General features: G+C 37.4%; 2 protein-coding genes across 2 annotated transcripts in view; one reads left to right on the top strand and one right to left on the bottom strand.

Moving 5' to 3' along the window:
- LOC127955913 (NACHT, LRR and PYD domains-containing protein 12) overlaps window positions 1–24074 on the top strand; it is a 389353-nt gene that overhangs the window by 67025 nt on the left and 298254 nt on the right. The gene's annotated exons all lie outside the window — the stretch shown is intronic.
- LOC127956022 (gastrula zinc finger protein XlCGF8.2DB-like) lies at window positions 14098–20771 on the bottom strand. The gene is made up of 2 exons (XM_052553776.1): window positions 20318–20771; window positions 14098–16228 (listed from the first exon to the last, which is right to left on the bottom strand). Exons 1-2 carry the CDS (start codon window positions 20397–20399, stop codon window positions 15288–15290), a joined length of 1023 nt encoding a protein of 340 aa, XP_052409736.1. The 5' UTR covers window positions 20400–20771; the 3' UTR covers window positions 14098–15287.

Below are 24074 nucleotides of genomic sequence, written 5' to 3'. Positions count from 1 at the left end.
CTAAAGCCACAAGTCTTTCAAAACTTCATTAGAAATTTCATAATCTAATCTGTAAAACTGCGAATTTTATGAAATATTTTCTAAGGCCATGTCATGTGTGTTTTTAGAGAAGGCTAATCAGATTGATTTATGGCCCTTGTCATCTCTGTGAGATCTCACATGTAAACTCTCCAGTGTATTTTGTGTGTGTTTGGCTGTGAAAACTGCCCGATTAATCCCTATCTGTTATTCCATTGTTCTCACCAAACGAGTCTTTCACACCTCCGCCAGGTATGACACATTATCCGCATTATTCTTTTATCATTATTCTTTTGTTTTTATTCCACCTTTATTAGCCTTTATTGTGGTTTTTCAGGCTTTACAAAGACACAAAGCAGCGATCTCACTTCAGTCTCTCTTTGCATTTAGCCCTTATTTATCAAAAGTCTTACTATAAAAATACAACAAAACATTTTCTTACGACCTTGACGTGAATTATTGAGACAAAAATGCATTATGAAGAAGAAAAGCACCTGCTATTAGTAGCATTAGAGCTACGTTAGCATCAAGCTACATCAGACAATTTATGAAATTATTAGTACACTTTTATACAAAACTCACTTTAAACCCCGATCGAGTGTTTATAATAAATTCCTTTAGCGATCAGGGGTGGAATTTGGTCGTTTACTATTGTAAAAATATGCTATTTGTAGCCTTTTTCATAGCTGCACAAGTTAGCATTTCCGATGTACATTTTTTTATATATTTTATAAAATGCCCCAGATCTCAAGAAAATCTTATACCAAGCTTTTCTATCGTAATCGCGGGTTTATTATTCGGATATTTCGTGTATACAGAGGTGTTTCAGTGTTGTTGTGAGCAGATATGAACCAGGAACTGTTCACGAACCATGTGACACGATCTGACGCTGTCTGGTTTTGGGACTGTCAGATTGACAAGCCCAACGTCCAATCAGAGTCTGTCTGGGTCACAGCTCGAGCACACGGAAGCAAACAAACAGAGACGGCTCTGGCAGAGGCTATTTATCATCAGATCGCGTAAATCAGTGGAAAATGAATAGAAATGACGATTCTGTCTGAAGAAATATGAAGTAAACATCAGTAAATATATCCATATATCTCGGCAGATATGCATCTTTGGTCTATAAATCCTTATTGACGCTGTTCAGTGAGTCTATGTGAACACAAATAAACCGCTGCAGACTTGACTGAATATGAGTGAGTTGTGAATTTCTATTCAAAATGGGGCATAATACGGATTTATTATTTTGCACTCCTGACATAAATCACTAAATATCTGTCACTGCAACAATGTTGTATCAAAATATTGGTCAAATATCGAAGCTAGAGACTTTAAACTTTCAATTGATGCACAGTTTGTCCAGATCAAGTAAGAGAGTGATGTTTAATGTGCTGTGAAAGTGAAACAATAATAAACTGGGGCCGTCAGCGATGTTTGCACGTAAAGGGGTTAAACTGTGTTCTGAAGATAAATGGAGGTCTCACGGGTTTGGAACGACATGAGGGAAAGTTATTAATGACATAATTTTCATTTTTGGGTGAACTATCTCTTTAAGTTTATCTTCATTACAGTAGTAAACATATCAGATAAGACACCTCAACATAGCCTATGTATTAAACCTAACAAAATGATCATTCTGGTGTCTGCATAAAGATTGCTCCAATCAAGATGATGCAGGTAAACCTTGAATTTCAGTAAAATAGTATAATAATATAGTCATAAACATGAAATTGAAATCTGAATGAATTTAAGCTAATATTTATCTGTATGACGCATAATAACATACATAAATATGTTTTGTTAGGCCAGTAATGCGGTGTTGAAATCTGATATATGTTCAAAACGTGTTCGATCAACCATGTATATGATTTCTGTACTTGTGCAGCAGACACAATCATCACAACGATTTCTATATATTGCTTATCCTATATTCTGTATGAATGATACACTGCAAATGAATAATGATTTTCTCACCGTCACTTGTGCCTTGATTAACCAGAAGTGTGCCAAAACTACATGGAAGAGTTTGACTCCTCACTGTGTAATTTTTTTTATATGACAAACATATTAAAATGCCTTCGAAAGACAATATACAGCTGATAGGAGTTATATTATAATATCCATTAGAACTCGTTATAAATGTTATTTTTTTTAAATTAACGTTGAGGGAACGTTCTGCCAAACCAAAAACATAGGCTAGAGACTGTGTCATACATCACTTTTTTTAATAATTTATTTTTTATTATGCAACAATAACAAGAACTTATACAAGACAAGAGAGTAATAAATAATGAACGTACATAAATATGATGGTTGCAATACCAACAAGAAATAAAATTAAGCCATCTTAAATGATTTCACAATCCATCTAATATACACAGTCCCAAAACAAATGATTAATTGTAAAATTTAAACTGTTGAAAAAAATAAAATAGTTAGGCTGGAGTTCCACATAAAAAAAAAAAGTCATTAGAAAGTTATATCTGTTGCAAACCAATCAATTTTCATAAGCTGACGAGATCTGTTTTTGAAAAAATAAAGATCAAGTTTCTTTAGCCTTAAATCTCTTTTCGTCTGCTTCTGGTTTAGTTCTTACCATTCACAAATATGAAGTAATTATTTAATATTTGTGACATTCCATTCAAGTCCAAATTTAAATAGCCCTATTTTGGAAAAGATCAAGAAATAAGATTAAAACTTTGTGATTTATTAGCAGGTAGAATAAACTAGAAGATAGGTTATATCGGGTTATTTGTCCTGCAGTAGATCTGGGCTGGACTTTACTCTATGTTGTTCTTTAACTATAGCCTACCTTAAAAGCTTTACCTATCGTTAACGTAAACGCTCCTAGTTTCAGTATACTTAGTATAGTATTTCACAGTATTTCCACCTCCTAAATCACTAACCTTTAACCCTTGTGGATTGTTCAAATTCACTACCCTTTCGTTATGTTCAGGATGAAAACATCCACTCAATTAAACTGCTGTAAAAATGTGTCAGATTCATATTTTTTCTAATTTTTTTTTTGCAGAAATCTGTTCATCAACTTCAGTCCTATTCAAAACTACCAAATGTTTTTAAAAAATCCAAGATTTTAACTTTAATTGGCAAGTTCATAAATGATGTCACTGATTTGGGGGAAAAAACACACAAAATGACTTATTTTCAATATAAAAGTAATTGTGGCTGGATTTTTTTCTTACTCTTTATAACAGTCTTGGGCATGTCAAAGATTAATAGCAAAATTGGCTTTGATGCATTTTTAGTTTTTGTGCAGCATTAGATTTACAATTTTTTCTCCCTAATTTGTTGTTGGTGGCTGTTTTTGGCCCATTGACTTCCATTATAACGACATTTTTTGATTGCAAAGCCATGACACCATATAATCATGCATTCTTGATTGTTTGTGGTTTTCCCTCTTGGGAAGAGGGAAAAATTTTTATTTTTACAGTTGATCACTAGGTGGGATCATTAACCCTTTAGATAGGCCTGTACAAAAAATGGCTTAGTTTCCGGCTTGTATATGGAGTTATATGGAGTATAACAGCAAATTATAGTGTTTGTGTGTGTGTGAGATTCTTGATTGTTGGTAGTTTTCTCTATTGGGAAGAGGTAACATTTGTTATTTTTACAGTTGATCACAAGGTGGGACCATTAACCCTTTAGATAGGCCTGTGCAAAAAAAAAGCTTAGTTTCTGACTTGTATATGAAGCTATATGGAGTATAACAGAATATTATATTGTGTGTGTATGTGTTTGTGTGTGAGAAAGAGAGAGAGGGTGTGTGTGAGAGAGACCTTTGCACACTCACCTTGATGTATTTGAGAAAATCAAAATGTACACCTCAGCTCTCAGAACTACAAGGAGTAAACAAAAGTGTATTTATGCACCTGCTGCCTTTTGATTGTGGTGATAAGTATAGACTAAACAAAAGCAAAGTATGTGGATTTAAACACTTGCATGCCATCGTGCTGGTCATTTATTGGTGAGAAGAGCAGCAAGCAACACGAGAAAGGGCTTGACTTGTACTGAAGTTTTAGAAATGATTATGCAGCTTGAGCCCTCCAGCGAGCTGCAGGTTATTTGAAGTTGGTATTGCATTTTTGGTTCATAATACATTAAAGGGGGGGTGAAATGCTATTTCATGCTTACTGAGTTTTTTACACTGTTAAAGAGTTGGATTCCCATGCTAAACATGGACAAAGTTTCAAAAATTAAGTTGTACGTTTGAAGGAGTATTTTTGTTCCCAAAATACTCCTTCCGGTTTGTCACAAGTTTCGGAAAGTTTTTTTCGAGTATGGCTCTGTGTGACGTTAGATGGAGCGGAATTTCCTTATATGGGTCCTAAGGCACTTCTGCCGGAAGAGCGCGCGCTCCCGTATAGCAGAGCACTGAGACATTCACTGATCAGAGCGAGAGCGTCGCGAAATGTCACAAAAGAAGTGTGTTTTTGGTTGCCAGGGCAAGACAACCCTGCACAGATTACCAAAAAAAAACAGCATTAAGGGACCAGTGGATGGAGTTTATTTTTACAGAGCATCAACGGAGTTGTGCAAGTGTTTGTTCTCTGCATTTCGAAGATGCTTGTTTTACAAACATGGCCCAGTTTGACGACGGATTTGCGTATCATTTATTTCTTAAAGATGATGCAATCCCAAGGAAAAAGGGTCACGATCGTGTGTTGGAACCGCAGGCGGTGAGTAAAACTGCTTAAAATATTTCTGCCTCCTTGTTAGTGCGTCCCCTCCCATGCCAGAGACCCGGGTTCGAGCCCCGCTCGGAGCGAGTCGTTGCTGCTGCTGCTTTCGTTCAGTTTCAGCCTCTGGATCTGATTCTGGATCATAAATAAACGGCTGAATCTGACTGTAAGCCAAGGTTTGTTTTGGACGATGGGTTTTCCCTCACGGTAATGTCACAGCTTCCACATCCTCTCAACGCAAAAGCCTATTCGCGCTCGTGATTCTTTAGCTCCGCCCACACGTCACGCCTCCAGCCGGTCGTGTTTTTCCGGGAAAAATCGGTACAGACTATCTTTCTCTTATGAATATAATAAAACTAAAGACTTTTTGGATTTATGAAGGATGCAGTACTACTCTATATGTACTCAAGATTAACAGGATATTGAGTGAAAACGAGCATGTCACCCCCCCTTTAAGTTCATAAATTCGATGCAAAGTAGGTTTTTTTACAGGATTTTAAGGTTTTAAACTGGCTCTACCATCAAGAAAAGACAAGCATTTCACACTTAGACCATCCATACTTTACACCATCAAAAGGCACCTGGTGCATAAACACACTTCTTTTTTTATTGTTTACTTCATGTAGTTCTGAGAGCATGAGGTGCATATTTGTTTACTTCATGTAGTTCTGAGAGCATGAGGTGCATATTTGGATTTTTTCAGATACATCAAGGTAAAATAGGCTTTGTAGTTCACGCGTGTTTCAGTATCGATGGGAAAAAAATCATAATTAACAATATGTGGAGTAAGTGGACCACTGCTAATGCTGAATGTCTGGTGAACGACTGCTGTTTCCAGTGAATATGTGCGTGAGGCACCAGTGCGTTCAAACAGCTGAAACAGAAAATACTAAATTTTTGGTCACACATAAGGCATAATTGAAAAATGCAAAGTGTTTGTAGTTTGAAAAAATCAATAATAATAACATAGTTCATAGTAATTATTGCTAATTGCTGCACCGTTCTCATTTCGCTCTGCATATGGAACCCGGAGAATGAAAAGGTCTTCTTTTAATTTTTGACGAGTAGACTGTAGCCTAAGACTATCCTATGTTTTGAAATTAACTCACTGTAAATGTTTTAATATTTTTTAAAGATGTTACAATGTTATATCATAATGTTATTGTTGTTTTACTTCCTCCTTTTATCTCATTTTACAATTACATTCATTTCACAATCCGTCCTTTTGCGCCACCTGGCAGTAGTTTCACGGATGATTTTAAGACGCGACTGAATTACAGTTCCCGACGCGGCACTGTGGCAGCGGTATGTGCAGCGGTAATCCCCATTTAGGTTTTCACCTATTGTAGTCCACACCCAGATAGAGAGGTAAACCGGCATACACACCAGAGCATGTGAGCAGTTATATTTGCTCCAGCAAAGTGGAGAGCACATTCTGAAGGTTCCACTCCACTCGGAACTAGTACTACTAACTGTTGTCTGGAGTTCACCAGGGAGCAACAGGTAAGACCTGGAGAACACAATCAGGAAACTATATATAAAAGTACAATATTACAGTTCATATCTTTGTGATTAACAGATAAAATTGAGGTGTTTAAAACCCACCTACCCAGCCCCTGCACCAAGGAACACAAGAACCACAGATGTTGAGAAATGTTGGCTGTGGCGAGTGGGGCGGGGCCGAGAGGCGTGGGAACGAGGGGTGGGGCGCAGGTGTAGCTCATCTCCAATCACTACACCTGGCCTCACTCCTCGTTCCCACGCCTCTCGGCCCCGCCCCACTCGCCACATTGGCTTTAATCACTCATGTATACCTTTAGTATTTCATATAAAATAGATGTTCTGATGAAACATTTAAAAAAAAAAACATTTTTAAGGAACAGTTCCGGTAAAGATTTTCTGGTGATGTACAACAATATCACAATGTGGGAACTCTAAACTTGTTTTCAAGTTCCAAATGATGACCTTGCTATTTGTTGTTACTTTAAAAATGTCACACCATCTTGAAGGGTTTAGTTCACCCAAAAATGAAATTTCTGTCATTAATTACTTACCCATATGATTTCCAAAACCTGCAAGACTTTAGTTAGACCTCAAAACACAAATTGAGATATTTAAGACTCAATATGGGAGTAATTAGTAAAAAAAAATATATCATTAAGAATCAAAGCAAATCAGGATTCTGAGATGGTCCTTCACTAGATATGGTTGAAAAAGTCTGTTTTTGCTCACAAAAAGTATTCTCATTGCTAAATGAAAGTCATTACATTTGCCAAGTATGGTAACCCATTGGTGGTCTGTATTTGTCCCATCCAAGTGCACACACAGCAGTGAGAAGTGAACACACACCTGGAGCAGTGGGCAGTAATATCCAGCGCCCAGGGAGCAACTGGGGGTTCAGTGCCTTGCTTGCAGTCACTTCAGCCATGGATATTGAGGGTGGATGAGAGTGCTGTTCATTCATCTATAAAATGCGTTGGTGTTCTGCTGCAAGTAATCTTAAAGACTCTTAAATGCATATACTTTCAGAAGGCAAAATAAATGTTTTAGTGGGGCGTGGCAGTTCTCAGAGAGAATATATTTTTGGGTTTGAGACTTTAGTCTTTGCAACTGAGCTTTCCAAGAGAGAAAGAAAAAATTGAAAATCGTATCATGACCCCTTTAATTTGGTAGAAGGACAATCAAAGGTGTTACAGGTTTGGAACAACATGAGGGTAAAGTAATTAATGACAGAAATGTAATTTTCGGGTGAACTAATCCTTTAACCATTCTTACACATTGTAATAGTTACTCAAACCATATCTACAAGTGGATCCATCCACACTCCACATCAAACTTCAGTGGTTTGGACTCAAAAGAGACAAAAAATTTTGAAGGACATCCACTCCGTTTTGTCCCCTTGAACCACCAAGTGGATTTATTTGTGCAACAAGTTGCTCTAAGGCAGCACTGTCCAACGTGAAGTGACTTTGAGGAACAGCTAGTCCCTCTGGCCAGTCAAACACAGGTGACTCCTGGGAGCTTGATTCTGCTGCTGGTGCCTGAAGAACAGTTTCATTTGCTGACCCAGCTGTTCTGCCAAAGATCTCTTCCATTGCAGTGGTTCGCTGTCTTTGTTGTTCAAGGCAGCCTCAAACAAAAATCTGCATGTGTGTCTGGTGTTGTTCCGTTCTCAGCCCATGGTTGTTCCACTGTCGAGTAAAGGCTGATAAATGCCTGTTGATCCACATAGACAAAGTGAAGAGCCCAGAGATGCATTTCATTGTCTATGTCCAAGATACCTTCAGCCTCCAGGAAGTGGAAGAGATTATAATAAACATTAGTCAATCCCCGCCACATGTCACCCCAGAGCCTCTCAATTCTTTGGTTGTGAACGCTCCTGCCTCTTATTGCGCTGCCTCTCTGTGATCCCCTAAAAATGTTCATCATCACACAGACGTCACTGTTTTCTCCTCCATTATCCGTTCTGACTTTAGAAGGCACTCCATACATGGCCATAGCATTCAAAAAGCTATTCATTATGGTGCTGCTTGTGGTTGTAAGCCATATTGTCCATGCTGCCTATAGTCTTGCACCTCTGCTATATATTCATTGAGATCCTGAAGTAACTCATCGGCTTCTGGTGCAGTGATCAGCCTCCCTCTCCCATGCAATGCTTTATTGCATTGTTTCTAGCCTCTTTTATGTACTGAATTTTCAGGATGCAAAATGTTCATCAATATAATGAATTAAAATAGAATATGAACATTCAACTTAATGGGCTAAAGAAAGCACACAAATCTAAGTTTCAGAAACAAGGGTGTCTAAACTCAGTCCTACAAAGTCACTATCCAGCAAAGTTCAGCTCAACTTGCAATAAACCTTCCTGGAAGGGCTTGATTAGCTGAATCAGATGTGTTTAACTGGGGTTAGAGCAAAAAGGTCGCAGGACAGCGCCCATGTTTTACATAATCTGAAACAAAGCAATCCTTACCTCATTAAAGTTGACTGTATTACCCAGAATCTTCTGTCAGCTGTCGAGTGCAATTGTTCAGCGTCTGTTGACAACGCAAAATAAAGTTTCTTCTGGTCAGTCAACTGAATGATTAATATGACAATCGAACTCGGAGATAAACTAGTCTGGTCTTAGTCAGGACATCGTTGATTGGATGAGAACCGTTCAAAATTATTGGTTATAGAAATCAGTGAGCGTGGCTCATTATAATATAAGCAAAACGCTTTAAATAACGCATGCTTTTATGCAATCAGACGACGTCTGTCCTGTGGCAAGCCAAACGGTGTTAGAAGCAGCGCTTTTTCAAACACTAAAACCCCGTTAAATATGCAGTTTTTTATGTTTTAAACGCGTAAAAAAATGGCATTTTGAATGTAAACGCGATTAATCTATACCGTAATTCTGACCCTTTTGGCTTTCCTATATGCATTTAATTAATGGTCTTTATAACGCGGATCAAGTAAAGTACACAGTTCTCAGTGAAACGTGTGCTGACAGACTTTAAGAGTGTACTTTTCATTGTTTTCACTTTTAACATTGTCCATCACCCGTATAATTTCGGTGATAAAAGTATTTCGGCCGAAAACCGAAAATCCACTTTTGGGCTATTTTCGGCCGAAGGCGATTTCAAAACATTTCAGCCGGAATATATATATGTCTCAGATATATTATTAACCTGACATTTGGTTTTGAGTCAAGCGCTTCATTGTAGTACTACGGTGATATCTCTTCAGTGCACAGCACAAGCAGGTCAAACTACAAATGCTGAATATTAATAAATATGACTGGAAATGTTATATACATACTATTATAATTTTATATACATTTTAGGCTAACGTTATAATGAGAACACTATTGTAAAAAAAATCGTTAATTATTATGGTTTCCTCAACGTTAAGTGTTAGCTATCTGTTAATCAAAACATAAAACATTTACTCCATTTATATATTTACCCCATTTATATTAAGTTGTTCATTACACATTTTCCCTGTGTGTTAACATAATTGATTATGTTAGTTGAATGTCTGACTTGACTCTTGTTAATAGGTGCGTTTAAATCGAAGCAGGGATGCACAGCATGATCACTTGTATGACATCAAGGTACTTTGATGTCATACAAGTGATCATGCTAATAATACTAAAGTATTTTGCCCCGCCCCCAAAAACATTATTCAACTATCAGTCGAATATCGGCAAGATTCGAAAATACCGATTTGACTATGAAAATCCTTAGTCGGGGACACACCTAATGTTTACCATCTTGATTGGAAAATGCTGTTTTTAAGGTAAGAGTGCATGTCCTACTTTGCTGATATTAATATGGGGAGCGGATGGAATCTAGCAACCTCTCCTGGATGGTAATAATATTAATATTATAAACTGAAAGCAATCTTTACGTGACTTACATTTTAAATATTTTAAAATTGATCATCTGAGTCTAAATTGATCCAGCATTCTAAAGACACTGCCGGCCATATACAGCAGATTGGTTTCTTATAAGCAAAAATAGATTGCATTAGCGCCCCCTTTTGTCGGCTATCACTTTATCTGACACTTTTTCTTTGATGAACCAGCAGGCCAACGGCAGTTGGATGGACGGCCGTTCTGGACTTCTCCAGAACGTCCAGATGGTCAGTCTGCACCTGCTCATTCCAATCAACAAGCTCCAGAACCAGGAATTTATAGAACTCTCTTTGTGTTTTGGGTTTTTGGTTCCATGCTAGAGCCATCTGCTGATGAATGATAAACGCATTCACCACAGTGATATCAATAAAGTGGTAGAATAGTCTTTCGGAGAACAGTGTAATAACCAATGAGGGCATCAGAAAGATCAACTCCTCCCATGTTCCTGTGTGGAAAATAATAGAGGACATATTTCAAATCTAACAAATCAGTCAAACATTACCAAGTAAATGTGAACATATCTGCACAATTCATTATACAACATCACTAAATAAATTAAACTCACTTGTAGTCAGCCACTGCAGCAGGAATGGGAACAGTCAGCTCCGTCCATTCTCCACTACTCGTCCTCATCCTCCTCTGCACTGTGCGTTCTCCATTTGCTGAATGGACGAAGGAGCACATGAGCACCTCCCTGGTGTCCTTCTATTCAACACAAACAGTTGCTTGTCATTGCGAATCCATGTCATACTTCCAAGGGGAGCAAGGAGAGCATTTCTGGGCAGTCTGTTGTCAGTGGCTTGCTGAAAGCCCACCCGGTTGCTGCGAATTGTCTCACAGGCCCAGATCTCTTTCTGGATGAGGTCTTTAAACAACGATTGTAACGATTTATTTTGTAAAAAGCGCTATACAAATAAACTTGAATTGAATTGAATTAAACAGTGATGGGCTGGGTGTAGAAATTGTTCACATGAAGCTTGTAGCCTGTTCTTAAGATTTTTTTTCATTCACCAGCACCATCACCAATTCATAGCAGAGACCTTTACTTTGTTCTGCTAGTGCCACAGGGGATTTGCCCTCATGGATAAAAAATCCAATCCCCGCCTTAGATGCCACCATCCGTTCATCTACTGCAATGTCTTGATGAGGATGGAAGAAGGTTTTGCAGACATCATGTATCTGCTGATAGACCAGCTTCAGTTTGCCAAGGCGATCATAGGATGGTGTTCCTCTTTTTTTCATGTTCTCAGCTTAATTTTTTGGATCACTGAGATGCAGTGCCAACGATATTGCTTGAAATTACCTGCCTGGAATTACCCTTGATAGCCTATTCTGTCGAGTCTGGACCCATTCCAGTAATCCGTCAGAACAGGAACTTTTACCAGATCCATGTAAATTACTACCAACAGGTAGGAGTATAGATTCCTTTACGGATCTATCCTGCCATGGCTTCCTTGCAGCATCTTGATTTTGTTCTGCATAGGCACCCGAATTCTGAATAATCGTCTATTCTGAGGGTGAAAGACATAGCTGAAAGATTTCTAGAGCAATGTACAACTCCACAGGTATCAGCCGAGGTCCTGGAGTTCTAGCTGTTCGAAACACTGTCACAGGCAGTATTTCATCTGAGGTGTGCCAAAAGACTGGTTCATCTGAGGTGTGCCATTTTGCTGAGATGCCACAAGAAACAACAAGTCTCTCCCACTCCCATTTTCTCTTCCTCTTTCTTTAAACCTCCCTCCCTCTTTATCTCCATTCACTTTGCATTGTAATTCTGTCTCTCTAGGTTGTATAAAAGAAAAAATATGCATAAACTCACAGATCTAGCACTGAATCAGAAATTTATTCAGGCAGAAGCATTTAAATTTGTTAATGTAATTTAATTTAACAATTTAATTACAAATTAAGAATAATAATTTAATTGAATAATTTTGTAAATTTAATTTACATTTAAAGGTCCCGTTCTTCGTGGTCCCATATTTTAAACTTTAGTTAGTGTGTAATGTTGTTGTTAGAGTATAAATAATATCTGTAAAATTCTAAAGCTCAAAGTTCAATGCCAAGCGAGATATTTTATTTAACAGAATTCGCCTACAACGAACGACCCGTTTGGACTACATCCCTCTAGTTCCTGCAGTAATGACGTCACTAGAACCGTTTTTTGACTAACCTCCGCCCACATGAATTCACAAAAAAGTGGCCTTGTTGCGCTCCGACGGAGAAGAGGAAAAGTTGCGTTTGTGTTTGTCACCATGTCGTCAAACCACTGTTATCAATCATCTTTGTTTGGGCTTCCCAGGGAAGCTGTACTTGGAGATCAATGGTTACAATTTGTTTAACTTGGTTCCGGAAAATTATAATCCACATGTAAAACTATGTGCAGCACATTTTGCTGAGGACAACTTTCTCAATCAGTTTAATGCCAGATTCACACAAAGATTATTCTTGAAAGATGGAGCAGTTCCCTCTTTGTCTGGAGAAGGCGTTGTTTATGGACCACAACCGGTAAGTGTATTTTATTATTTAAGTTGGTGCATTTAACAGTTACTGTAACTTATTACACAAAGGGCAACGCTGTTTAGCTTTGTTAACTAGATGTTAGGGCTGTGCAAAAAAATCGAATGCGATTTTCATGTGCATCTCGTCAGTAAAAACGCTGTGATTATAAGTACCAGGGTTCCCACGTGTCCTGGAAAACCTGGAAAATGAAAGACCAATTTTCCAGTCCTGGAAAACACATGGAAAATGGGAAAAAAAGTAAAATGTCCTGGAAACGTTTGCGTTGTCCTGGAAAATAATTTTCCCTCCTTGTGGATGAAATGGTTTAAACATTCGCACAGCGACCAACATGACACAAACCTGCCAATATGTACGCATTTTGTACGCATTACAAATATGACCTGAATAAAATGGCTTTATTTTAAAATGTTCTATATAGACACATAAAAAAAAAATATATACTTGAGGTGACACTATGCTATTAATCCATCAAATTTAAGTTTAAAAAATCTCAAATAATTATCTAAAATAATGGGATTTAAAATGTTGTCTAGACAACTATTTTGCATGTGTGTAGAGAAACTGTAAATATTATAGATCTTAAAATAAATGTAAATAATTACTTATTACTATTCATCAGTACTACTAATATAGAGGATAGAACATCATCTTAATACAATATTGAGCATGCGTGTCACTCAAGACCAACGTATGCGCATTATAATCCATAGATCGGTTGTGCACATGCGTCTATGTCACCGAAACACACCACAGCGCATGCGCGTGACAACGTCCAGTACGTATTGGATCTGATCCATGTCATTGTGATACAGGCTGCAGTGAGGACTTCTTGAATGATTGCACATGTAACAGAGTTAGAATTGTATTTAGTTTTATTGTGAATCCTACTGAATTCAGCAGTAGTTATTCATGTCATGTTAAAATAGTTCCCTCATGTGGTTTGTTTGGGAGCTGCAGACAAAAATGCATGGTTTGATGGAAAATAGCATAACACAGCAGTTGCTATAGGCAATGCGCGATGTTGGAACGTAAATTCATGCAATATTTGTGTGATTATAGCGCAAAATGATTAGCAATTTCAAGAATTTTGTGATTTGGTTTAGCTAATGCTAATGGCTTAAACCATTTAATCCAACGAACATATATTTGATTAGTTATGGCATTTTGTGAACTTCCGTCTGATAGTGCTCTCGTTGGCAAGGCCACGAGGTTGTTAATTTTATTTTATATTTTATTTAGATGTTTAATGTCTGCAGCAAAACACCACTGAGAGGATATTTTATTTCACTTTTCAGGTATGTTTATATATATATTTTTGTGTTTATTATTGCTTTTGTTTTAATTATTGACTCATGTTTCATAAGAAATGTGGTCGTGTGTTGCGTTTCTTTTATTGGTTATAGGCTGTTGTTGTGTAACCGCTGTTGTTATGGGGAATGCGTGCTGTTGATGTGTAATGTCTGCAGCGAAACACCACTGAGAGGATATTTTATTTCACTTTTCAGTAAATACAGATCAACAAAATTATGTGTTCTTGCATTTATTGGGAAATTGAGCCCATTGACTCCTGTTCTTCTGAGTGCACGAAGGATGTGTGAATGAATTGGTCAAATCACAAAGCAGAATATGGGAGAGAGACCAGATCCAGTTACAAAAGTGACAAGATCTGTCTCATTTGGTGCCGTGACCCAGATGGGAGTGAGGTTTAGATTTGGGGTGTGAGAGTAACGGATGCCAGCGAGTAGGTACTGTGCTGGTAAACCTCACCCCCAGATCTCAAGAGACGCACTAGTGACAGACGCTCAGCCATTTAGACTCCATGTTAGTGCGTCCGCCTCGCATGCTGGATACCTGGGTTCAAGGCCCAAGAGCGATTGTGAGGTGTTGCGGTGAGGACCCGGGAGAGAAGGGTTACACACAGATACTATTTAACCTCTTAGACAGCACAAAGACGTCCTCGTCCTCAACTTAACTGAGATGATGACATCTCTGAATTCAATGATGAACTGCCCTTAACTGTCATTTTGCATTATTGACACACTGTTTTCCTAATTAATGTTGTTCAGTTGCTTTGCACAATCTTTTTTGTTTAAAGCACTATATAAATAAAGATGACTTGACTGTTTCAAAATATTTTCGTTGACGAAAAAGCAAAAACAGACAACAGTCAGTAACTTATTGTTTATTGAACTGTCGTAGCCTATTAAATCAATATCACATTTACAAACTCCCTTTATAATCATTAAATCTGTCACTCCTTAGTTCATCGCGATCTCACAAAGTTCCATTATAGTCCATCAAGCTCTTTAAACTGCACGATGAATCTCTTATTTACATTATGTCTTCTTTGTTTATGTCTGTGATACATTTCTCAACACTGCAAATACACTTAGAAACCTATAAAGCACGCCTCAGCGCTAACACAAATATGCTCTGGTCAGTCGCACTGGTGCACCTAAAAAAACATTCAGTCGTACGCATTAGTTTTCAGTAACATTTGTGTGCGACTCAGAATATTAGAGCTCGTCACACAGCCTTGTGTGAATCAGATGAGTGTGACGCAGGCCACGGACAGCATGCCACTGCTACACGACTCAATGAGAGTCAGAGGAGGCCTGTGCAGTGCTGTTTGTGGAATTACTGTAAACTTAGACTAAACATACTCGAATAGGTCTCTCTGTGGTGTGAACTCTCATGTGGGTATAAAGGGTTGTTTTCTGTCTGAAACTCTTTCCACACTGTTCACATGTGAAAGGCTTCTCTCCAGTGTGAATTTTCATGTGCGTCTTGAGATTTGCTTTTTTCGTGAAAGTCTTTCCACAGTGATGACACATAAAAGGCTCCTGTCCCATGTGAGTTATTAAATGGCTCTCAAAGAGTTTCTTGTCTGTGAATACACTTCCACACTGAGGGCAAATAAAACAGCTCTCACTTGAGTGAATCTCCATGTGCTTACTAAGGCCTTCCCTACGTACGAAACTCTTTCCACACTGATCACATGCAAAAGGCTTCTCTCCAGTGTGAACTCTCATGTGAGCCGTAAGATTTCCTTTTCGATTCACAGTTTTGCCACACAGTTGGCAGGTGTAAGGCTTCTCTCCAGTGTGAATTCTCCTGTGAGTATAAAAAGTTGCTTTATGTGGGAAACACTTTCCGCATTGACCACATACAAATGGCTTCTCTCCAGTGTGAATTCTCATGTGAATCTTAAGATTATCTTTTCGTGGAAAGCTCTTTCCACACTGCTGGCAGGAGAAAGGCCTCTCTCCAGTGTGAGTTCTCATGTGAATCCTAAGATTATCTTTTCGTGGGAAGCTCTTTCCACACTGGTGGCAGATAAAAGGCTTCTCTCCAGTGTGAGTTCTCAAATGAATGTTAAGGTTTTCTCTTGATTTTACACTCTTTCCACACTGTTGGCAAGTTAAATGACTCAGAGTTCCAGTCTTCTGAGCACTTTTTTGAGAGGACGTCTTTTCAGTCTTTGAACAACAAAAAGAAATTTCTCCAGTAAAGAAATCTTGTTTTTCATGCAAATCTTTCTCATCTGTTTCATTGGGATCTTGACTGTCCTCTTTCACCGCCATCAGGTCTAAAACAAAAAAAAACAAATACATCTTAACCCCAGTTTAATGGTATAAAGCAATGGACATCAAAATATTTAGACATTTAAGGCATCAAAATCAACAACTTAGCTGTAAGCAGAGATGATGGGCTCAAGTACTACAGGGCCATTCTAACAAATGGGGGGCACGTGCATTTAAGTGCGTAAAATACAGTTTTGCCAGTTGGTGGCACTGTGACCATGGTTTACAATAATAAAACCCATGCTCAACTTTCATTCCCATTTTTCACTATAAAATGCATTAGGGTCACTCCGTATCAAATCAAACAAATTTTAACTTCCCCGGCTCAAATTTTTGATTCTTCTAAGATTTTTTCTAAAGAAAGGTAAACATATTAAATTAAATTAAACAAATTAAATCCAAAATATTAAATGTCATGGATGTACATTTACGGAGTAATCCAGTTTTTCAAAGGGAGGTCAAGATGGCAATTTTCACTTGAGATTTATAGCCAAATTACAATTTCATAAAAATTACTTTAGAAGGATGGCAGCATCATTGGTTTATTTTTACACAGAGATCTGTAGGTCCATTGGTAAAATCTGTTGTATTTAGCAATTCTTGATGCATGATGCGTCAAAGGGGACACTATAAAAAATTTGAAAAAGCACTTTCACATTTTCTCCCCCAAAGTTTGCATGCCTGTAACTCAAGAAGAATTAACTAGATCTCAACATCCTTTTGGTTTGTGGTTCTAAATAAACTTTTACTTTTTTGTCTACATTTTTAAGGCCCTGTCTTGACTATTTCCAGAGATATATGAATCTCAATATGGCTCCATGAATGAAATGTTAAATTGTACACATTTTCACAGGTCAAAAACCAAATGTGGGTCAATTTGCATTTATCTGATACTTTTTTGATACTTTATCTGATACTTTTTCTGATACAGGAAGACCTGAACAACAAATAATGTTAAAATTAGAGATGTATCTATATTTCATTCCGTCAAAATAATTGCATCGAACATACCTAACTGTCTGATTGGTGAAAACTCTGTATTTTTAAAGTTTGTGTGGCTGTAACTCAAAGTATTAAAGCTATATAAACATAATTTTAATATTTATATTCTAAAGCTTTTCTTTTGGTAAGGTTCTATGGTACAGTCCCAGAGATATGTGGATCACAATGCAGCACCATTGGATACATTTGAACAATTTTCAATGGTTGAAATATTAAGTGTGATGAACATATCATACAGTTGATACCTGTATCAATGTAAGTAGATAGAAATGTTTGGAGAACAAATAATGTTGAAAGTACAAATGTATTTTTTTCTTCTATCAAAACAGTTGCATCTGATATTGAATTTGAACAATGTGTCTACCATAAATACTCTGAAATTGCCTTTCAACTTGAATTGGCAGAAGCATAGATTTTCTGTCCATAGTTTATTCAGAAGATTCTGTATTTTAATCAGTTTCAAAGAAAATTGGGAGACACGATTACAGCAATACGTATAATTGCATAGACATGAACAAACATCAATCACTTAATTAACCCTCACATTGAGATCCTAAATGAGGTTAAAATTATATTAGATACACCAGTACAGATCAGAGTCTGGAGGTACATTATTTGCGTTGCCTGTGTAAAGGGGGTTCCCTTTGTTGTCTAGAAAAGGGTTTTATCTGAGGTTGCTGGTTGGCAAGTGTTCAGTAGTCGTTGAAATCACATATTGGGAAATCTGTGAATGGCCATTGTCTGAAGAGACAGAGTTGTGGAATGGTTGTTGTTTCAGATGGGCACTCGAGGTCAGACTCGGAGACACAGCATTATAAAACAACTCAGAACACGAAACTCTCAATGGAAAAGAAAAGAAACTAAAGTAAAAGAACTGAAATTTAACGAGACTAGGTTGCGTTTCTTCTGATCGTGGCGAAGTAGCAACAGGCGTGCACTAAAACAGCACTAAAAGAACGCTAAAAGTGATGACTAAAAGCAAAAGCCAAATTTGATGGTGTCCTGCGTATTTAAAATAGCCACGCAAACTTTGGAAATAATGTTTTCACCACTTACGTATGTTCGATGCAATTATTTTTATAGAATGAAAAAACAAAAATACATCTCTAGTTTATAAATTATTTGTGTTTCAGGTTTCCTGTAAAAAAAGTATCCGCTAAATGCAAATTGACCCACATTTGGTTTTTGAGATCCCAATATCTCTGGAAATAGACAAGACAGGACCTTACAAATGTAGATACCAAAGGAAAAGTTTATTTAGACCAATAATCCAAATGGATATTGAGATATTTTTAATACTTCTTGAGTTACAGACATGCAAAGATTGGGGAAAAACTCTTACGTTGACATTAGTGCACAAGAATTAGCATAGTTTATCCGACCACTGTCACTCTGTGTTTTAAACACAAAGTATGGAGTGCCACAAGGCTCAATATTAGGTGTTCAGCTTTTTCTCCTTGTACATATTCCCCCTGAGGGACATTATCATTTATGCTGATGATACTTCGGTTTATATGATATGCCAGTTTATATTTTAACATGACAACACTGAACAACCTAACCAGTTAATGAAGTGTATCATTGATATTAGGGGTGCAATCGATTATTTAATAAAATAAACAATAAAAATAATAACCAATAATGTTTAAAAAATAATGAACCAAAAAATACAAACTCAATTTCAAAAATGTTGGGACACTGTACAAATTGTGAGTAAAAAAGGAATGGAAGAATTTACAAATCTCAATTTATTTTTTATTCACAATAGAATATAGATAACTTATCAAATGTTGAAAGTGAGACATTTTGAAATGTCATGCCAAATTTTGACTCATTTTGGATTTCATGAGAGCTACACATTCCAAAAAAGTTGGGACAGGCAGCAATAAGAGGCCGGAAAAGTTAAATATACATATAAGGAACAGCTAGAGGACCAATTTGCAACTTATTAGGTCAATTGGCAACATGATTGGGTATAAAAATGATTGGGCCTCTCTGAGTGGTAGTGTCTCTCAGATCACCAATTCCCCCAATGCTGCAGAGAAAAATAGTGGAGCAATGTCAGAAAGGAGTTTCTCAGAGAAAAATTGCAAAGATTTTGAAGTTGTTATCATCTACAGTGCATAATATCATCCAAAGATTCAGAGAATCTGGAAAAATCCCTATGCGTAAGGGTCAAGGCCGGAAAACCATACTGGATGCCCGTGATCTTCAGGCCCTTAGACGGCACTGCATCACATACGGGAATGATACTGTAATCCACCGTGCCATTCGCCGTTGCCAGCTTAAACTCTATAGGTCAAAATAGGTCCAATTGTTATCGGCGCTCAGTTCAGAAGCCTGCATCTTTGATGGTATGGGGTTGCATGAGTGCGTGTGGCATGGGCATCTTACACATCTGGAAAGGCACCATCAATGCTGAAAGGTATATCCAAGTTCTAGAACAACATATGCTCCCATCCAGACGTCATCTCTTTCAGGGAAGAACTTTCATTTTCCAACATGGCAATGCCAGACCACATACTGCATCAATTACAACATCATGGCTGTGTAGAAGAAGGTTCCGGGTACTGAAATGACCAGCCTGCAGTCCAGATCTTTCACCCATAGAAAACATTTGGTGCATCATAAAGAGAAAGATGTGATAAAACAGTTGAGCAACTAGAAGCCTGTATTAGACAAGAATGGGACAACATTCCTATTCCTAAACTTGAGCAACTTGTCTCCTCAGTCCCCAGAGGTTTGCAGACTGTTATAAAAAGAAGAGGGGATGTCAAACAGTGGCAAACATGGCCTTGTTCCAGCTTTTTTGAGATGTGTTGATGCCATGAAATTTAAAATCAACTTATTTTTCCCTTAAAATGAAATGTTTTTCTATGTTGTATTGTAAATAAAATATTGGAATTTGAAACTTCCACATCATTGGATTCTGTTTTTACTCACAATTTGTACAGTGTCCCAACTTTTTTGGAATTGTGTTTGTAAAACCATTTTCCAAATAAAATACATTTTTAATATCATTAATTTCTGTAGAGCTGGACATTTTTAAAAGGATCAAATGAGTGAGTTCAGCTTTGAGAATGAAAACCAACCTGTTTGTTCCTCAAAATCTTCTTGTTTGACTCTGAATGCTTCTATCTTCATGTCTTCACTCTCCTCTTTAATAAATGCCATCTTTATAATTCCGTGTCACATGGATCTTTATTGCTTCAGCAGGGGCTTTGTTCTGTTTGAGATGAGAATAATTAACAAAAAGAAATATACATTAAACTAAATTTCAGGGTGTGTCTCAATCAGCTCCCTAGCTCAGTAATCAGTGCACTGGTCAGTGACATTTTTATTATATTTAATATTAAACTTCAGTTAAAACAATTGGTTTTCAAGTCATTACACGTTTGTTGTTCTTGTGGAGTGCGGAGATTCAAGCACTTCATTGAAAGTTGCTGTGTTTGAAATTTCATATAATCACACTACTCATACGATTCCTGCAGTATCCAGTATATATTTATGGCTTTCAGTCACGTGACTGGCTCAAAGACCTGGAGGGTGAAACAACCAGAGTACTGCAGCACAAGCCTGTCAATTTCCCATCTGTTTCCAAGCCGCAAATATTTAGGTCACCTCTCAAAAGAATAAAGCAAAGATATGAAAACAAAATGCAAGATTTGGCTCTTTTTTTTTGTTCAAAATGGCATGCTACCATACCCGTGCATCTAGAAAGTATTCACATTGCTTTACTTTTTACACATTTCGCTATGTTACAGCCATGTTATTCCAAAACGGATTATACATTTTCCTTAAAATTTTAAAATCAACCCATAACACTGTGAAAGAGGTTTGTTTGAAATCTTTGCAAATGTATTAAAAATAAAAAACTAAAAAATTACTCAAGTACATAAGTATTCATGTAATGAAAGACAAAATGAGCCCAGGTGCATCATGTTTCCATCATCTTTTGAGATGTTCTACAACTTGATTGGAGTCCACATATGGTAAATTCAGTTGACTGAGCGTGATTTGAGATGCACACACTATATAAGGTCAGAGCACAAACCAAGCCATGAAATCCAAGGAATTGTCTGTAGTCTTCTGAGACAGGATTGAACCAAGACACCAATCTTAGGAAAGGTACAGAAACATTTCTACAGCATTGAAGGTCCCAAAGTTCACAGTGGTCTTCATCATCTGGAAATGGAAGAAGTATGGAAACCACCAGGACTCTTCCTAGAGCAGGCCGCCCGGCCAAACTGAGTGATCGGGGGAGCATAGCCTCAGTCAGGGAGGTGAGCAAGAACCTGATGGTCACTCTGACAGAGCTCCAGTGTTTCTCTGTGGAGAGAGGAGTACCTTCTCTGTAGCACTCCACCAATCAGGCCTGTATGATAGAGTGACCAGATGGAAGCACATGACAGCCTGCCTAGAGTTTGCCAAAAAGCGTCATGTCTGGAGGAAAGCAGGCACCGCAGCCAGCCTGAGCCCAGACTTGAACCTGATTGAACATCTCTGGATAGATCTGAAAATGGCTGTGCCTGATGGAGCTAGAAAGGTCCTGTGAAGAAGAATGGGCGAAACTTCCCAAAAACGTGTACCAAGCTTGTAGCATCATACTCTGACTCAAAGGTGCTTCGAAAATATTTAATGCACATCTTGCCAATAAAGCGAGTTTTGTAATCTGCTATAAATCTCCATCACCTGCGCGCTTTCACATGGAGCAGAGCAGGATGCACGAAATGACCATGTTTTTGTGCAGCTTGTCAGTGCAGCCTTTCTCAAAGTGGGTGCTTTCAGCCACATAATGTTTATTTTAGGTTTCAGACATATAAGTACTAAAAAAACAATACATTTAGAGTTTGTAAAATAAACACTGATGTCAAAGGAAGAGGCAATAATAATCCTTTCCATTATATTTAGTTTTATTCATATCAGATACACATTGTGTAAGTAACTTTAAAGTTTACTCTATTCATTTCCCAGTTCACCTGCCACTTACTTTTATGTATTTTGGGAGAAGTGGATGAATTCACGTGTTGTAAATCCAACAGATCCGAATCTCTGAACTGCGTCTGCGGCGGCGATGGTGGCGCCCATCGTGCATACAGCTAAACTAGGGGGTCAGCCAGAATATTTTAAACGTACGTTTGAAAGGGTTAAACATATGAACGGATTAATAAAATTGTAAATTCATTTTAGATAAATATATATACATATATATATAAAAATCCGTCTCACATCAGTAACTGTCATGACGTCCCCACCAGGGTCGCGTGATTGTGCAGTTGGCTACATTGTTTGATAATTTAACAGCGAAAATACATTTGATTTCACAAAGAGCAAGAAACAAGCAACAGCAGCATGGATCGTTTTTTTTAAAAGAAAAGCCCCACAAGAACCGGACAATTTTTACTGTGAAATGGAGCCTCAGCCTACTACTTCCTCCACCAGCTCTGAGTCGGCACCAAAGGTCGCAAAGGTAGACAAGGCTAAAAAGAGAACATACAATGACAAAAAACTAAAATTTGGCTTCATCAGTACTGGGGATGCAACATGCCCTCTCCCTTTGTGTCTAATATGTGGGATGAAACTGTCAAACCAAGGGATGTTTCCGAGCAAACTTAAACGACACCTGACCACCAATCATCGATCAACACTTGCTGACAAGGATCCTGAATATTTTGTTAGAATGAAAAGTCAACAAAGCCGTCAAAAACAAATGATGATTAAATCCGCTAAAGTCTGGGAGAAGGCACTATTTTATTTTAACGGCATCCTGCACTTCATTTTAGTTCTCCTGGTCTGGATTTGTTGTTGGGTTCTTGTATTGGGCAGTCCACCTCTTACGGTTTTATGGCATTTATGTCTCCGATTAATTATTTTGTGAATTACTTTACAAACCTGTGTTTTTAAAGTTGCTATAAAGTTGTTATTATTATTGTTATTTACATTTCGTATTATGCTCTGGTCATTACTGTCCTGTCTAAATAAACCGGACATTTACATTTGGGTTATGCAGTGTTTTTAAATTCTATTTTACACTGGGGTTCCTTGAGATATTATGCACTTTTGAAAGGTGCCCCGACTGAAAAAAGTTTAAGAAAGGCTCCGTCAGTGAACAACAGCTCTGTGTAGTAAATACTGCTCCATGTGAGAGGGCGCAGGTGATGGAGATTTACCGATGATTAGATGCGCATTAAATCACATGTGTTTTTTTTTTTAATCATTCAGCGCTACTTCAAAGTATTGAGCAAAGGCTGTGAATACTCATGTACATGTGATTTATTTTCAATAAATTTGCTAAAATTTCAAATAAAATTTCACGGTATCATTATCGGGTGTTGTTTGTAGAATTTTAAGGATTTTTTTTTTTAAGATATTAAATATTGCAGTAATATATTAATAGCATATAAATTAATATTACAATTATTACAATTATGCAAAAGCTTTAAAATTAAATGGAGTGTCTGTTCAATCTTAAAGCAAATTCAAAAGATTCAAAAGACACCTGATTATCATTAATATTAGTGGTGCTATCAGAATTATCGTAAGTAAATGAGTTTCCTAATCGGAAATTAGACATGATTGTCTCTCAAGTCGTATTTACTACAGGGAAATTACTACTAAATTCTGAAATAGTTTCTGGGTTGGGTGCATAAACATGGTGGAGAGGACAATCATTGCTGCTTTTCTCACAATAACTACATCCCTTTGTCTTGTCACTAATGTACTGTATTTATAGGCTAGATAAGAACAATCATTTGATGCATATTGTATGTTTTACACACAGTTAATTAAGCATGTATTTGTCTGAAACTCTAGAATTGTCAGCAAACTATGTGTAGCGCGATGAATGTT

This window comes from Carassius gibelio, chromosome B4 (assembly GCF_023724105.1).
Source record: "Carassius gibelio isolate Cgi1373 ecotype wild population from Czech Republic chromosome B4, carGib1.2-hapl.c, whole genome shotgun sequence".
NCBI lineage: Eukaryota > Metazoa > Chordata > Actinopteri > Cypriniformes > Cyprinidae > Carassius > Carassius gibelio.
Note: the sequence above shows the minus strand (reverse complement) of the source record. Positions and strands in the feature narration are given on the sequence as shown.

Excerpts from the sequence above, each read along its gene's own strand:
- LOC127956022 (XM_052553776.1), bottom strand. The coding sequence starts at position 20,399 with ATGGCATTTATTAAAGAGGAGAGTGAAGACATGAAGATAGAAGCATTC. Across the intron at positions 16,229-20,317 it reads AGATTTTGAGGAACAAACAG|ACCTGATGGCGGTGAAAGAG; the intron begins GTTGGTTTTCAT and ends TTTTTGTTTTAG.